We start from the raw sequence: 16087 nt of genomic DNA on the forward strand, positions 1-16087 counted from the left end.
ATTTTACTGGGCTCACTTGTTCGAGAGCAGAACCGCGGATCCACCAATCCTAACACAACAAATCAGGGATCAACATTGCTTTCTTGTTACGAAAGTACCAGTTCAAATTTCAAGCTTGCATATCGATTTAGGAAACAAAAGGAATCTTCATTACGTGAAAATGGGCTTGGGTTAGGCCCAATTCTTTCGTTGACACACAAATTTTGTTCTGCAGTTTATTATTATATTGCATGGACTCGGCCCATTACAACGAGATATAACATTTTTCATTCTTGGGAAATGGGCTTATCTTTTCTCGAGATACTTCACGAAAGTATATTTAAAAACAGCTCTATTCTTTTAAGATCCCTAAGAAAAAATACTGGTATTATTGTCCAATAATATAGGTCGGAGCACCAAACATTATAACTCTAAAACATTAATTAATCGATTTTGATTAGGAACGGCGTACAATTAACGATTTAATGGAATCCAGCTATTAAAATACGAATAAAGATTACAGTGTTACGAAAAACAAATACGAAAGACAAATAAACAAATATTACATGCGTAAGTTGTAAAACACTCGCGTACTGTATTTTGTTACGTATACTCCTTGAGCGTCGAGATATTTAGCTTACGCATAGTCGTGTGGCATTCTCGTAATAAAACGATAATCCCATGTCTTAATAGAACACTCGCTTTTACTACCCGTTGCGGTCGTCTTGTCTAAATCACTTTGCAACGTTTTCGTGAAAGCTATCCTCTTCTGCCCCCAACGTTCTTTCTTTTTTTATTTCTTCTTCCAGAAAACAATTCTAATAACAAGACCCATTCTCGCCATGTCTGGTTCTAGCGACTCGGGTTCCCACAAGTTCTCGACTAAATCCACCATCTTCGGCCTAAACCTCTACTTAGTCGTCGCGATATGTTCCGTCTTCCTACTGCTGATCTCGCTCTTGATCTTCCTCTTCGTCTGCCTGAATCGAGTCTCACGCGCGCGTAGAATGCGCGTGAAACACAGCTCCGGATCCATCCCTCTGGTCTCTAAGGAGACAACGGAGATCAAGACGGTCGGAAAGTATCTGAACTGCGACGAGTCGATGAGGAAAATCGAAAACGAAGTCGTTGTGGTCGCCGAAGCGACGAGCAAGGAAGCGAGCGGCGGGTTCGATGATATGTCGGTGGCTTCGAGCGGCGGCGACGTAGGTTCCGAGGTGATGGGATGGGGAAGATGGTACTGCTTGAAAGATCTGGAGATTGCGACGCGTGGCTTCTCCGATGAGAACGTGATCGGAGAAGGAGGATACGGCGTCGTTTATAGAGCTGATTTTCCCGACGGTTCGGTCGCTGCAGTAAAGAATCTACTTAACAACAAGTAAGTTTTCGAAAATGTTGTTACTAATCTTCAGATTAGATTAGATCATTTTGTTGATAAATTAGATTTATTTGAAAAATTTAGATCTTTATTCGAGTATGTATTAAATATTATTGCTTGTTCTGACAATTCTCATTTACTCCGTTTCACGGACTCCGTAATTCTGGGGTCAAGGCTCCATCGGTACTTTGATTTAATAAGCTTTTGAAAATATTATTTTATATTTTCTTCCGACAAGTGTTTTGTTTAGAAAAAACACATTTTCTCCGCATTAGTTATTTGAGATTTTGACTTTAATATATCAAATGAAATTATTAAGTTGTAAGCATTATCGACATTCTTTTGCTACCATTGAACTGTATATTGCTGTTTTCTAGGTAATGTTTAGTGAAACTAAACAAAAGTAAACACTAATTATTTAATTAGTTGTGCTTTGTTCTTTATTCTCTATTAATTTTTTCTTTAATCTTTTCCTTTTGTTTTTGGTCTTTATCTTCTCTTTTGTTTTAGTTGTTTACCTTTAGGTGATGAGATGGTCTTACTAGTATATAAAACTAGCTGGAAAATGAGATACCAGTGAATCAAATAGCCTGAAAAGAATCTGCTAAGTTTGCTTTCTGTGTTTGGTCACTTCATTGTTCCAACTTATTTTATAATTAATAAAATATGGATAAATCTTCTATTTAGGTAGCAAGATTGTAGAAATCTATTTATATTGGTTGTTAGGTTTGGCAGAGTCAGGTTGTTGGTTTTGCAGCACAACCACCTATCTTCTTTTTTACTCTCATTGTATTTGTTTTGTCAACAAGCTGAGATTTAGATATAATAAATGAATCTGGTAAATGGCTGTTCAAAGTAAAAAATAATATTGGCAAATGATGGTAAAACATTGTTTTCTTCAGGGGTCAGGCAGAGAAAGAGTTTAAAGTTGAGGTGGAAGCAATTGGGAAAGTAAGACATAAGAACTTGGTTGGTCTGATGGGTTATTGTGCCGACACTGCTCAAAGGTTGCCTAAAAAACAAATTCAAAATAAATTAGTAAACTCGAATTAATTTTTGTTATAACAAAACTTAAGTTTATTTCTTTTTTCTTGATTAGGATGCTTGTGTATGAATATATTGATAACGGAAACTTGGAGCAGTGGCTGCATGGTGATGTAGGTCCAGTGAGTCCTCTCACATGGGATATTCGGATGAAGATTGCCATTGGAACAGCTAAAGGGTGCGTGCAGTTTCTTCTTCTTGTCAATACATATTCTAGCTATCGATTGGCATTTTTATTAAACCTTGGCTTTTGATGAACAGATTAGCCTATTTACATGAAGGGCTTGAACCGAAGGTTGTGCACCGTGATGTGAAGTCTAGTAACATCTTGCTCGATAAGAAGTGGAACCCGAAGGTGTCTGATTTCGGTTTGGCCAAGTTATTAGGATCTGAAACGAGTTATGTGACAACTCGTGTGATGGGAACTTTTGGGTGAGCAAATTGATTTCTTGACATCTTTAAGCTTACAAGAAGTTACTGAACTTGTAAATTTTGCTCGTGCAGATATGTTTCACCGGAGTATGCAAGTACGGGCATGCTTAATGAGTGTAGTGATGTCTACAGTTTCGGTGTTCTGCTCATGGAGATTATAACAGGAAGGAGCCCAGTCGATTATTCTAGACCACCTGGAGAGGTAAGCTCATACTAACATTTTTTTCCTCAGAAGAACATAATATGTAACTGTTTGTTTATTTGTGAAAAAAAATTTCAGATGAACTTAGTGGATTGGTTCAAAGGAATGGTTGCAAGCAGGCGTGGAGAAGAAATCATAGACCCTAAAATCAAGAATCCACATCCTCATCCAAGAGCTTTGAAAAGAGCGTTGCTTGTATGTTTGCGTTGCATAGACCTTGATGCTAGCAAACGTCCAAAGATGGGACAAATCATTCACATGCTTGAAGCTGACGATTTCCCTTTCCGTCCTGTAAGTGTCAAAAGCTAAAAGAGATTACCTCTCTAACATGTTTATTGAGATTTGTATGTTTATTTCCTCTTATTTATCACAGGAACACAGATCAGTCCAGACAAACAAGAATGCTCATCATCACGGTGTTTCTGGGAGACCACTCGAGAGTTGATGCTATTGGCTACACAACCATATTGATAGATGTTTCCACGTTTATTCTATATTCTATATTTGAGTATTGCTTAGATTGATTCGAGTTGAAAGCAAAAGTGAAATTAGATACATGAGAGTGGAGTTCAAGTTCTAAGGCTTGTTATATGTAAATATATATCATATATGTATTATACATGGACACATGGTGAACACCATAGAGCATTTCTTATCTTTTGCTTTTCTTGGCCACATGAAGAATTGAAGACAAGTAGACCTAAAGATTATATCGAACCAGTGAGCAAACAAAACCAAATTGTAAATTGTTTAGGTATTCAGATTAATAAGAGCAAGTCTATTGGTAAGAGACTCTAATGGGCTCTCATGAATAAATTAGTAGTTTTTTTGGTGATTTGTACAGTTAAAAACACTTGTTAGACTAATTAATTTTTTTATCCTCCAATGGAAGAACCTCATTGAGGTTCTTAAATTTTTTTTTTTTTTAGTTGTGCTTACAAGAAGTTACTGAACTTGTAAATTTTGCTCGTGCAGATATGTTTCACCGGAGTATGCAAGTACGGGCATGCTTAATGAGTGTAGTGATGTCTACAGTTTCGGTGTTCTGCTCATGGAGATTATAACAGGAAGGAGCCCAGTCGATTATTCTAGACCACCTGGAGAGGTAAGCTCATACTAACATTTTTTTCCTCAGAAGAACATAATATGTAACTGTTTGTTTATTTGTGAAAAAAAATTTCAGATGAACTTAGTGGATTGGTTCAAAGGAATGGTTGCAAGCAGGCGTGGAGAAGAAATCATAGACCCTAAAATCAAGAATCCACATCCTCATCCAAGAGCTTTGAAAAGAGCGTTGCTTGTATGTTTGCGTTGCATAGACCTTGATGCTAGCAAACGTCCAAAGATGGGACAAATCATTCACATGCTTGAAGCTGACGATTTCCCTTTCCGTCCTGTAAGTGTCAAAAGCTAAAAGAGATTACCTCTCTAACATGTTTATTGAGATTTGTATGTTTATTTCCTCTTATTTATCACAGGAACACAGATCAGTCCAGACAAACAAGAATGCTCATCATCACGGTGTTTCTGGGAGACCACTCGAGAGTTGATGCTATTGGCTACACAACCATATTGATAGATGTTTCCACGTTTATTCTATATTCTATATTTGAGTATTGCTTAGATTGATTCGAGTTGAAAGCAAAAGTGAAATTAGATACATGAGAGTGGAGTTCAAGTTCTAAGGCTTGTTATATGTAAATATATATCATATATGTATTATACATGGACACATGGTGAACACCATAGAGCATTTCTTATCTTTTGCTTTTCTTGGCCACATGAAGAATTGAAGACAAGTAGACCTAAAGATTATATCGAACCAGTGAGCAAACAAAACCAAATTGTAAATTGTTTAGGTATTCAGATTAATAAGAGCAAGTCTATTGGTAAGAGACTCTAATGGGCTCTCATGAATAAATTAGTAGTTTTTTTGGTGATTTGTACAGTTAAAAACACTTGTTAGACTAATTAATTTTTTTATCCTCCAATGGAAGAACCTCATTGAGGTTCTTAAATTTTTTTTTTTTTTAGTTGTACAAAACATTTTCTAAGAAAGATGAAAGATATGTTAAAGATATGAACTCTATGGTGACTCACCACTCGATACATTATGAAAGATATGAAACATGAGCAGACAGTGAGAAAGATCACAATGTTATTACATAGAAGACAAAACAATTTCATATAAAACTTAATGAGAAAGATCACAATGTTACAGACTCGACAAAGCATTAACTCAGACACGATACAAACTAATGGCAATCACTTCACTGCAACTCAAACTAATGCCAATCTCTTTACCGCAACTAACACAAACCATAACACTAAATTCCATTTAATTCCAAACCTAATCGATACCTACATTCTCTTAAAAGAAAAGTATACTAACCTCTTCCCAAATGAAATGAAACAGGGATGCTTTGATGATGGTGAATCCGTTTCTGACAGAGAGTGGGTTCCCTGGCTCCAGCCCACAGCTTGATCACTGATTGATTCCACTAATTACCTGAAGAAAACAAGCAAGGAAAATGACGTTTGATTCCACTAATTACCTTGCATCCTACAAATTTGATCAATCAGAACGATCCACCACGAAAGTAAAAAAATAAAAATGGAATTAAAGAACTGACTTGTTGTTACAGAAAAATGTGTGTGGAAAACTCTGTTTATAACCCCATTACCAAAAGACATATTGCAACATTAAAAATGTGATCACAAGTATAAATCAAAACATTGCATATTATCTATCTATATGATTTTATTAATTCAATCTCACCATACAAAGAGGTCTAAAAAAAATCAAATCTGAGACAAATCATATACATATAAAGTCCTCGTCAGAGAAGAAGACGAGGAAGCCAAAGATGAAAAAAAGACCGAACCTTTGAGTGATTCCTACCAATGCTAAGACCCAGAGCTAAGTCGAGCTCTGCTACTCTCACTGACTTGTTGGGAGAATAAGAATCCTCCGACGATAGAGCGGCGGCAGCGGAGTTGTCGTCTCCTTCTTCAGCTGGTGGTGATACTCCGATCATCACATTCACAGACCCACTCGACGAATAAACATCTCTGAAACCACTCGTCGTTTCCAAAATCAATCAACAGAGAATGGAGGAGGAAGAAACCGACTGATTTCGTGAGGCCAAGGAGAGAGACATTAAGGGGTGGGCGAATAGGAGACTGCCACGTTAGGATTCCTTACCAATCCTACAAAGCCCATTTAAAGATCCGGTTCTTTCTTTTTTCCCCCTTTTTCATTTATTTTTTCCTTTTGCTTGAAACTCTAGACCCCGATGGAGCTGGTCTAAGAGTTTAAAGTTGAACTGTATCTTAAACCGTAATTATTGTGGTTTAGTTCGGTCCGATTAGAAAAATCTCCCGTTCGGGAACGCGCTAGGCGCTAGTCGGGCGGTCAGTTTGGGCCTAGCGCCTAAAGAGAAAATCGGAGATTAATCGAAAATTATACGGAGCGGAATTTTTAGACTGTTTACTATGTTATAAAATATGTTAATCTTTAATTGTGTATAACATTAATACATTTTCATGTTTAAAATTGTATAAAACACACAAACATAATATATAAACTTAATATAGTGTAATTTTCATCAAAATTATGAATATAAATGATATTTATAAAATTTTAGATCAAATAAATAAAAAAAAATATTATTAAAAATAATAAAAAATAATAATAAAAAATAGATTAGGTGGCCGCCTAGAAGCGGGTAGACGGTCATTTAGGCGGTCTAGGCGGAGAAAATCGGATATCCGTTTTTTTTAACTGATTTGATATAAATCGGGGCGGAAGAGTGACGCGTAGCGCCTAGACGGCTAGGTGCCCGATTTTTAGAACAGGGCAAAAATCTGATAACCGAATTGATTTCGGGTCAAGCAAACATACCAGCTATCGAGATCCGACAATCCACGACCACTCCACTAACTTCGATTGGTAAAATTATCCAAAAGTCGCCACGTGGCATCACATATTCTCCTGACTTCTCCATCACCAAAAGGCAAAAATCAAATCCACTTTAATTCGATTTTCATCTAGATCTGAGCGAACTCTGTTTGTTAAGCGAAGATGGAGGAGAGTTTGATCAAGCGCCTGGAAGCTGCGGTTACGAGGCTCGAGGGGATCTCAAGCACCGGAGGAGGAGGAGTTACTACTCTTTCCCGCGGAGGAGATTTCTCCGCCGCCGGCGCCGGAACCGATGCCGCCGCGTCCTCCGATCCGTCGATCCTGGCCTACGAAGATCTGATTTCGCAGTGCGTTGGCAGGGCTCTGAGCGCGGCGGAGAAGATCGGCGGACCTGTTCTAGACGTGACGAAGATCGTCGCCGAAGCGTTCGCAACGCAGAAGGATCTGCTCGTTCGCATCAAGCAAACTCAGGTACGTGTAATCGATGAATGATAACTTCGCTTTCGTGCGTTTTGGATTGGATTGGTTTTTGATCTTTTGGATTTGGTTTTGATGTGAGAGCAGAAGCCTGACATGGCTGGGTTAGCTGGATTTCTCAAGCCGTTGAATGATGTTACGATGAAAGCTGACGCGATGACTCAGGGAAGGAGGTCTGATTTCTTCAATCACCTGAAGGCTGCGTCTGATAGTCTATCTGCATTGGCTTGGATTGCTTTCACCGGGAAAGATTGTGGTAAGCAGAGACATTTTGTTGGAGTTCAATATTTTTTTGATGATCTTCACCGGAAATGATTGATTGTGATGTAATTTTGCTTTTCGCCCTGCAAGGTATGAGCATGCCAATCGCTCACGTGGAAGAAAGTTGGCAGATGGCTGAGTTCTACAACAATAAGGTGATAGCTAATCTTCAAACTATTTATATGATTTCATATCTTCCTTATGTAGTTTAATGCCTAGCCATAATACGGTGAAGCCACGAGGGTTCGAGTCCCGGCTACTGGGAATTAACATTTCGGCATCCCTAGGGACGGGGGACCGACACGCGGGTTTTCGCTGAAAACGTAGGCTGCTAAGACGAAGCTAGTCTGGATCCACTTCTGTGGGGGCCAGGATAACCTCGTATAATTAGAAAAAAAAAGAAGCTTTTTGTGGTACAGAAAAATCAATAAGTCAGCTGAAATTGTTAAAAGCTTTGGGAAAACAATTGCTTATTCAGATTGCATAAGCCTTAAATTATTGTTTTGATGCTCTTTGTACTGTGTTGATTATGTGATCTATATGTTCTTATTTTAGGTTTTGGTGGAGTACCGTAACAAAGATGCGAACCATGTGGAATGGGCTAAAGCCTTGAAGGAACTTTACTTGCCTGGTTTGAGGGATTATGTGAAAAGTCATTACGCCTTGGGACCTATATGGAATGCATCAGGGAAACCTGCTAGTGCTCCTCCTGCCAAGGGTCCACCTGGTGCTCCTGCTCCTCCCCCAGCACCGGTTTTCAGTTCTGAATCTTCCAAGCCATCATCTTCGTCCAACCAGAAACAAGGGATGTCTGCTGTTTTCCAGCAGCTCAGCTCTGGTGCTGTGACCTCAGGTATGTTGTTACGTTGTATATGTCTTCATGTTTTCTGGCGCAATCTCTGTTTGGAATGTGATTCAAAATTAGTTTATTATTCCTGTTCTTTGCCTTCTAGGTCTTAGAAAAGTGACAGATGATATGAAGACAAAGAACCGTGCTGATAGATCCGGAGCAGTGAGTTCCATTGAGAAGGAAACTCGTGCAACTAAACCAGCCTTTTCGAAAACTGGACCACCGAAACTGGAGCTTCAAATGGGTCGCAAGTGGGTTTTTCTAACAAATAACTTATATGGTGCAAATACAAAACTATGGTAGATATACTTTAATATGGTTGTTGGCTTCTACTGGATCATATTAGGTGGGCTGTTGAGAACCAAATTGGAAAGAAGGACTTGATTATCAGCGATTGTGATGCCAGACAGTCTGTGTATGTATTTGGTTGCAAAGATTCTGTATTGCAGATACAAGGTAAGTTTGCGCCATTCCAAGTTCAGCCTAGAAGTTAAATATCTGCTAAAAAAAATTGAGTCCTTTACTTTTGTTCTATAATCTGTAGGAAAAGTCAATAACATCACCATTGACAAATGCACCAAAATGGGTGTTGTCTTCACGGTTAGTGGAATAATACTGTTTCCTCTTACATTCCAACAGTATAAATTTATGTGATTCCTAATCATGTAAAATGTAACATGTCTGTATAGGATGTTGTTGCTGCATTTGAGATAGTGAATTGCACCAACGTAGAAGTACAATGTCAGGTTTGTTTTCTATCATCTATAGCTTTTCTAATAGCCGGAAAATATATCTTTATAAGGACAATCGCTTTTGCTTAACAATCTTATGATGTAGCCCTATAATGTCTGCAGTTTTTTTTCGAGACACTGATGCTCTTCCTTTTGTCTTTTACGTCATATGTGGTTATTGCAGGGTTCAGCTCCCACAGTTTCTGTGGACAACACAACTGGCTGTCAGTTATACCTAAACCAAGACTCATTAGAGACAGCTATAACAACAGCCAAGTCGAGTGAGATCAATGTAATGGTCCCTGGTACTTCCCCTGATGGAGATTGGGTATGGCTTTCCTCTCTTTGTAACAATGAAAGTCTTTTGATTCCTTGTATTCTTCGTACAACGAAATGTTTCTATAGTTTAGTTACTTTGGGAGATACCAAAACTCAAAAGTCATTGAACCAAGCGACTCGAGTATATGCTAGTGAGAGGACATTGTTCACTGAAGGAATCATTCTCATAGTGGTTTTATCACAATATTGTAGGTTGAACATGCACTGCCGCAACAATACAACCATGTGTTCACCGAAGGGAAGTTCGAGACGACACCGGTCTCGCACTCAGGTGCCTAAGTTAAGGGGGATCTCTGTTCAGTCTGGATTTTGCTTAAATATCAGGTCTTGTTTTAACTTGTTTTCCTCAGAATCTGTTTGTTTGTGGTTCTGTCTCTAAATTTTTTTGGGATTGGAGGTTCTTTTGTTTGTTTGTTGTCATCTCGATCATCTTCTCTTTTGTTCGTCTTTGGAGGGTTTTGGATTGGATTGGATTTGGGCTTTTCCTTCTTTTTTTTTTTTGGTGCGCTCATACTTTTTCGGAGTTATTGCTGATGAAATGTGAACAAATCTTGGATAGAAAAAGCTGTGGTCCTACTCTTGGAATATGCAATTTTTTAATGTATTATCAACCTTCTTGGTCGTTTTGTTTTGGAAATTATGCGAGCGTTGGTTAAAAATCTTGAGGAAAAGTCTCAAATGATTTCAAAATGCGAATAGAAGCTTTAGCTAACCTAACAGAACAGTCGGATACAATAATTGAGTTGAAAAATTGTGAAATCACTAAAAGTTTGAAATTATTAGTTGTGGTGGGGTTGAAACGTAAAGAATGGGCGTAAGTAACACTTATGCTGGGAAGTAGCATGGAAAAGGGGGAATCATGTCATCCGCGTTTTATGAGATAAAAACCTATATACATTTATCAAGCTACATAAACACGAAACTTAGCATCCTCATCCTCTTAAATTGCGAGATATTAATAAATGTCACAACCATTCTTTTCTACTTCTGAGCCCTATGAGCCCTACATGTTACCTACTTTGATCAATTTTTACGACGTTTTTTAGAGTATCTCAAAAAAATATTCTCTATTATAGAGTTTTACAAACTCTATATTTGAAGTTTCAAGGTGTTTTTCTCTAAAATCAATACTTTAAATTTAACTTTAAAATTATTTGTAATTTACACTATGCTCTTTGTATTTGTCATAATTAATATAAATCCATAAAACTTTTGTAGATAACTAGCAAATATATAAAATATTATAGTAATATTAATTAATAAAATCTTACACTAAAATATAAAAGTATAAATAGAAATACATAATTAAATATTAAACTACAAGAAAAATACTACATTATTACATACAATTATTTTATTAATGCTATATTTTCGGTTATACAAAATTTGTTTGGACAATATTTTAGAAGTCCCGGAGAAAATTTACTAGACTATTAGTGTTTGTTGTAATATTTAAATTTGTGTAATAATTATGTCTTCATGTATATATCTTCTTAAAAAAAATTTATTAAGTTTCTTTTGTAATATTTTTGTTGTCTAATTCTACTTTTAAAATATTATAAATCTTATTTTGATTTTAAAAAAAAACTTTTATGTGTAAAATTTTAATTTATAAAAATAAATTTGAAATATTTAAAATATATAAAAGTTTTAAAGATTAAAACTATGAACGAAAAAAATACTTAAGAATCATATATATGTGATGTATAATTAATTATAAGGACTAAAATGCAAATAAAAAAATGAAACTTCAAATTTAGAGTTTTGAGTAGTGAAACTTCAAATATGAAGTTTTACTTCTTAAAACTCTAAATTTAAAGTTTCGAAATTTTTTTATTAGAGAGCAAAAAAACTTTATATTTGAAATTATAGAGTTTCTTTTGGAAATGCTCTTAAACATTTTAAATCTGATTCACGATCAAGAACCTTCTTTTGGGACAGTGAAACCTTTGTTGAAAGATACTTGCATACATTGATCTCAAAAGTTTATTTTGATAATAATATAAACAAAGAAAAGCTTTCTTTCAAAACTTATCTTGCAAAACAAGTTCTTACCGGAATGGTCTTATAATATTACAAAATAGTAGACCAAGACCGAAGACTTACACTTCAGACAGTAACACAAGTCCAACACGTGGACTGTGGAAAAACTTGAAGTTTTAGAATTTCTTTTGAAGTTCGTGACAAAAAAAAAAAAAAAATTCTTTTGAAGATGCTCTCGGACACTTTAAATCGGATTCACGATCCCGAACCTTCTTTTGGACAGTAAAACCTTTGTCGAAAGATACTTGTGCATACATTGATCTCAAAAGTCAATAATTTGCGATTTCAAAAGTTTATTTTGATAATAATATAGACAAAGAAAAGCTTTCTTTCAAAACTTATCTTGCAAAACAAGTTCTTACCGGAATGGTCTTATAATATTACAAAATAGTAGACCAAGACCGAAGACTTACACTTCAGACAGTAACACAAGTCAACACGTGGACTGTGGAAAAACGAGCACAGACGTGTCTTTCTTGGAAACTCGTCTCTCTCTACAACGTAACCGTTACAGTAAAAAAAAAACCTCTTTTTTTTAATCAACTTATAAAAACTCACAGAATCTCTGTCTCATCCTTCCTCACCATCATGGCTATCTCCATCTACTTCTCTCTCCTCCTCATCTTCCTCTCTCACTTCCCTTCCTCACGTAAGTATCCTTCTCCAATACGACGTAGCTTTTACCCTCCATTCCTCACTCTTCTTCTTATTCAATCTAACCTTAATTTTCTTTCTATGTTTACACAACAGATGCAGACCCATTCATCGGAGTTAACATCGGCCAAGTCGCCGACAACCTCCCTCCGCCTTCGGAAACCGTCAAGCTCCTCAAGTCCTCTTCTATCGAGAAAGTGAGGCTCTACGGCGCCGATCCCGCCATCATCAAAGCTTTGGCCGGAACCGGTATCGGCATCGTCATCGGCGCCGGTAACGGAGACATTCCTTCCCTCGCCGCCGATCCTAACGCCGCCTCCCAATGGATCAACTCCAACGTCCTCCCTTTTTACCCCGCCTCCAAAATCATCCTCATCACCATCGGCAACGAGGTCCGGTCTACTCTAATTTATAAAAAAATTAATTTAATTTTACAAAATCTTAACCGGTTAAGTTACAAAAAAAAAAAATCTAGTGATCCGGTTAACCGGTTCGTTGCAGGTGCTGATGTCGGGGGATCCGAATCTAGTGAACCAGCTACTCCCGGCGATGCAAAACGTCCAAAAAGCACTCGAGGCGACGTCGCTCGGCGGGAAAATCAAGGTGTCGACGGTGCACTCGATGACGGTGCTTGGCAGCTCGGACCCGCCATCTTCCGGTTCGTTTGCGCCCGGTTCTCAAGCCGGTTTAAAGGGGATTCTACAGTTCCTAAGCGACACTGGTTCGCCTTTCACTATTAACCCGTACCCGTTCTTCGCTTATCGAGATGACACGAGACCCGAAACGCTTGCGTTTTGCCTCTTCCAGCCTAATCCGGGTCGAGTTGACGGTAACACCGGAATCAAGTACATGAACATGTTCGATGCTCAGGTAAATTTATTACAGTTGGGGCCACACGCTTTTACGAGTCTTGTCTGAAACTAATCAGTTTAATTGTGTGTCTGGTGGCTAATTTAATCTTACGCAAAATTAGCTAATGATTTAGCTAGACGTCAAAGCATAGTTTAACTAGGTCGGTTAGTTTCAACTTTCAAGTAATTTCCTTTTGTGACACTACAAGATGATAATTTAGCAAGTATTCATGTCAAAGAATATATAGTTTGAACTTTTGGTTTTAAATATATATTTATTTTGTATATGATTTTCTTTGCACTAGATTGTAGAAAGGAACTTATTCTGTCACTACTTTACAACTTAGAAAGAATCTATATTCTTATTGTACGTTAGTACAAAAGACAGTTGTTCACTTTGGATGATACGGGTCCATGCGAGCCGTATGTGTCTCACTCTCAGTCTACACTTTCTTAGTTACTTCAACGCAATTTTTTTTAGAAAACATCTGATTTGGTTTTGTAATATTGAAAAACGTTAATTCTTGTTCATGTGTTGTAATAATTATCTTCTTTAGGGAAACACTCGTTGTCAGCCGTTTACTGATTTGTCTGACAGGCTGGATTCCCACTAGTTGTTTACTTATTTTAGATGTTTCGTGAAACATTTGGTTGCATCAGTCATCATCAATTCCACGTAAGGAGTGCTGAGAAAAATAATAATAAAATAGCTTAAAAAAATAGGCGAGAAATGTCTCTTCAGGTCATATATTACGTGTTTAGGACTTCTTACATAGTAGCATAAAAATTCGTCGTTACTTGCAACACACGTTACTGTCTCTATGTTTCATCGTTCGCAGGTAGATGCGGTTCACTCGGCTTTGAAATCGATGGGATTCGAGAAGGTGGAGATCGTGGTGGCGGAAACAGGATGGCCTTCACGAGGAGACCCAAACGAAGTTGGACCGAGCGTGGATAATGCTAAAGCATACAACGGAAACTTAATAGCTCATCTAAAGTCAATGGTTGGCACACCTCTCATGCCTGGGAAGTCCGTGGACACTTACATCTTCGCACTCTATGACGAGAATCTAAAGCCTGGACCATCTTCGGAACGTGCCTTTGGGCTTTTCAAAACCGACCTTTCCATGGCCTATGATGCAGGCCTTGCCAAGAGTAGCGGTAGTAGCAGCAACAGTAGTGGTCAGGTTAGATAGTTTTAATCTTAATCCCAGTTCCCAAATCATTTAGGCTCCTAATTACTGAATTATACGCTTTGTGTTTACATTTAACAAAAGAACAGAATTTTGTTTACAGTAGCAAAAGCTATGGTTTTATTTGGAAAATAGTAATTACAACTTAACATGTAAAGGCCAAAATTATTATATATCATTTACTCCTAACGCAAAAATGATTTAGGCTCTGATTATTCGACATTTGTGTTTACATTAGCAGAAATTTTCATTTAAGTAAATAGAAGTCGTGGTTATTATTTGGAGTAAAGTATCTTAAATTAGGAGGTTATGTTTTGTATCATTGAATCAGACGCCATCAGGCAAAGTGACGTCGACGGGGTGGTGTGTACCGAGGAATGGTGCGACGGATCAGCAGTTGCAAGCGAGCTTGGATTGGGCGTGCGGACAAGGAATAGACTGTGGGCCGATACAACCAGGAGGAGCTTGTTTCGAGCCAAACAATGTGGCTTCACATGCAGCTTTTGCCATGAATATGTATTTCCAAAAGTCTCCTAAAAAGCCTACGGACTGTGATTTCTCTCAGACCGCAACACTAACCTCCCAGAACCCTAGTAAGTTTTTTTCTCACATCCTATAACAAAGACTACATCACTGAACTGCATTAGGATTGGTCTGAAAATAATACTATATGAAAGACACAACATTAATGTCATTTTGAGTATATATCAAACTTGCTCCCTTGAACAATATGAAAATTAATGCTTATATCCTAATTGGTTTTGCATATCTTGAATTTGAATTTATATAGGTTATAACAGATGTGTCTATCCTGGAGGTGGAGGAGGAGCAGGAAGTACAGGAGTAATGAACAAATATGTGAGCTCAGACAAATTAGAGAGTAAACAGAATGGAGCAGTTGAACCAAAAGTTTATTCTTCTCTATCTTTTCTACTCATCTTTGTTGTGTCCCTAATCTTCCATGTTAATTAATATGTAATGGGCATAATTAGCTTCTTGGGGTAGTTAAATTAACTACTCTCACTTCTTGTTTTCTCCCTCCCTCCTTCGTATGAGTCCTGTAATCAAAGCTATATAAAATAACTAGGGCCGGTCCGCGCTACGCTCAAGATTTGGTTTACATGTGATCTATATAGTTGTATAGTCTCATTGTGTGTGTTTTATGTTCGTTTTTGCAAAAGCAGTGTATTTTGACGTTTATGGTCTCAAATAATATTAGAGTTTGCAAAAGCAGTGTATTTTGATGTGTATGTGGATTTTCGTATTGTATTTTTTTATAATTAATAATCCATAATTTGTTGGTTAATTATGGGATTCTCTAATTTGGGATTTTAAGTTTGTGGGCATGTATATTTAGTACTCAGCTCAACTTTCATTAGCTGCAGACTGAACACCTATAAACTTATTTGAAGTATCTTAAGATAGAAGTAAAGTTTGCATTACGGTTAGGTGATTCATTAATATCTCTCTCTCACACAAAGAAGAAGAAGCAGAGGAGTCCACAGCTTCAAGTTCTCTATGGTCTCCACTTTTCTTCGGATCTACATCATAATCTCATCTCCCACATCCAAAATCACATAACCCTCCTTTCCTTTCTCTTTTAAAAACCACCAGATCATTCAATCATCTCTACAGATCGAAGACAAATCCATAAAGTCACTTCCTTCGCGAGTAGCCTTGCAAGCTATCCTCTTCTCATCTGTTTCTTTGTTGCTTTTGGTGTTAGCTTCG

General features: G+C 37.3%; 4 protein-coding genes across 4 annotated transcripts; all 4 read left to right on the forward strand.

The window, feature by feature from the left end:
- The first annotated feature begins 670 nt into the window (after window positions 1–670).
- LOC106305852 (probable receptor-like serine/threonine-protein kinase At4g34500) lies at window positions 671–3702 on the forward strand. Its single transcript, XM_013742253.1, has 7 exons — window positions 671–1357; window positions 2260–2364; window positions 2457–2579; window positions 2663–2833; window positions 2906–3035; window positions 3114–3326; window positions 3409–3702. Exons 1-7 carry the CDS (start codon window positions 822–824, stop codon window positions 3478–3480), a joined length of 1350 nt encoding a protein of 449 aa, XP_013597707.1. The 5' UTR covers window positions 671–821; the 3' UTR covers window positions 3481–3702.
- Window positions 3703–4014: 312 nt separating this feature from the next.
- On the forward strand, window positions 4015–4807 carry LOC106305861 (probable receptor-like serine/threonine-protein kinase At4g34500). The gene is made up of 3 exons (XM_013742266.1): window positions 4015–4140; window positions 4219–4431; window positions 4514–4807. Exons 1-3 carry the CDS (start codon window positions 4042–4044, stop codon window positions 4583–4585), a joined length of 384 nt encoding a protein of 127 aa, XP_013597720.1. The 5' UTR covers window positions 4015–4041; the 3' UTR covers window positions 4586–4807.
- Window positions 4808–7055: 2248 nt separating this feature from the next.
- On the forward strand, window positions 7056–10222 carry LOC106305842 (cyclase-associated protein 1). Its single transcript, XM_013742243.1, has 10 exons — window positions 7056–7428; window positions 7522–7690; window positions 7786–7850; window positions 8251–8548; window positions 8649–8796; window positions 8892–9001; window positions 9090–9145; window positions 9235–9291; window positions 9461–9604; window positions 9808–10222. The coding sequence occupies exons 1-10, from the start codon at window positions 7120–7122 to the stop codon at window positions 9892–9894; spliced, it is 1443 nt and encodes a 480-aa protein (XP_013597697.1). The 5' UTR covers window positions 7056–7119; the 3' UTR covers window positions 9895–10222.
- A 1980-nt stretch (window positions 10223–12202) lies between these two features.
- Window positions 12203–15554, forward strand: LOC106309597 (glucan endo-1,3-beta-glucosidase 7). Its single transcript, XM_013746657.1, has 6 exons — window positions 12203–12307; window positions 12409–12704; window positions 12814–13182; window positions 14003–14350; window positions 14688–14949; window positions 15147–15554. The coding sequence occupies exons 1-6, from the start codon at window positions 12247–12249 to the stop codon at window positions 15326–15328; spliced, it is 1518 nt and encodes a 505-aa protein (XP_013602111.1). The 5' UTR covers window positions 12203–12246; the 3' UTR covers window positions 15329–15554.
- The last annotated feature ends 533 nt before the right edge of the window (window positions 15555–16087 follow it).

Source organism: Brassica oleracea, chromosome C1 (genome assembly GCF_000695525.1).
Source record: "Brassica oleracea var. oleracea cultivar TO1000 chromosome C1, BOL, whole genome shotgun sequence".
Taxonomy (NCBI): domain Eukaryota; kingdom Viridiplantae; phylum Streptophyta; class Magnoliopsida; order Brassicales; family Brassicaceae; genus Brassica; species Brassica oleracea.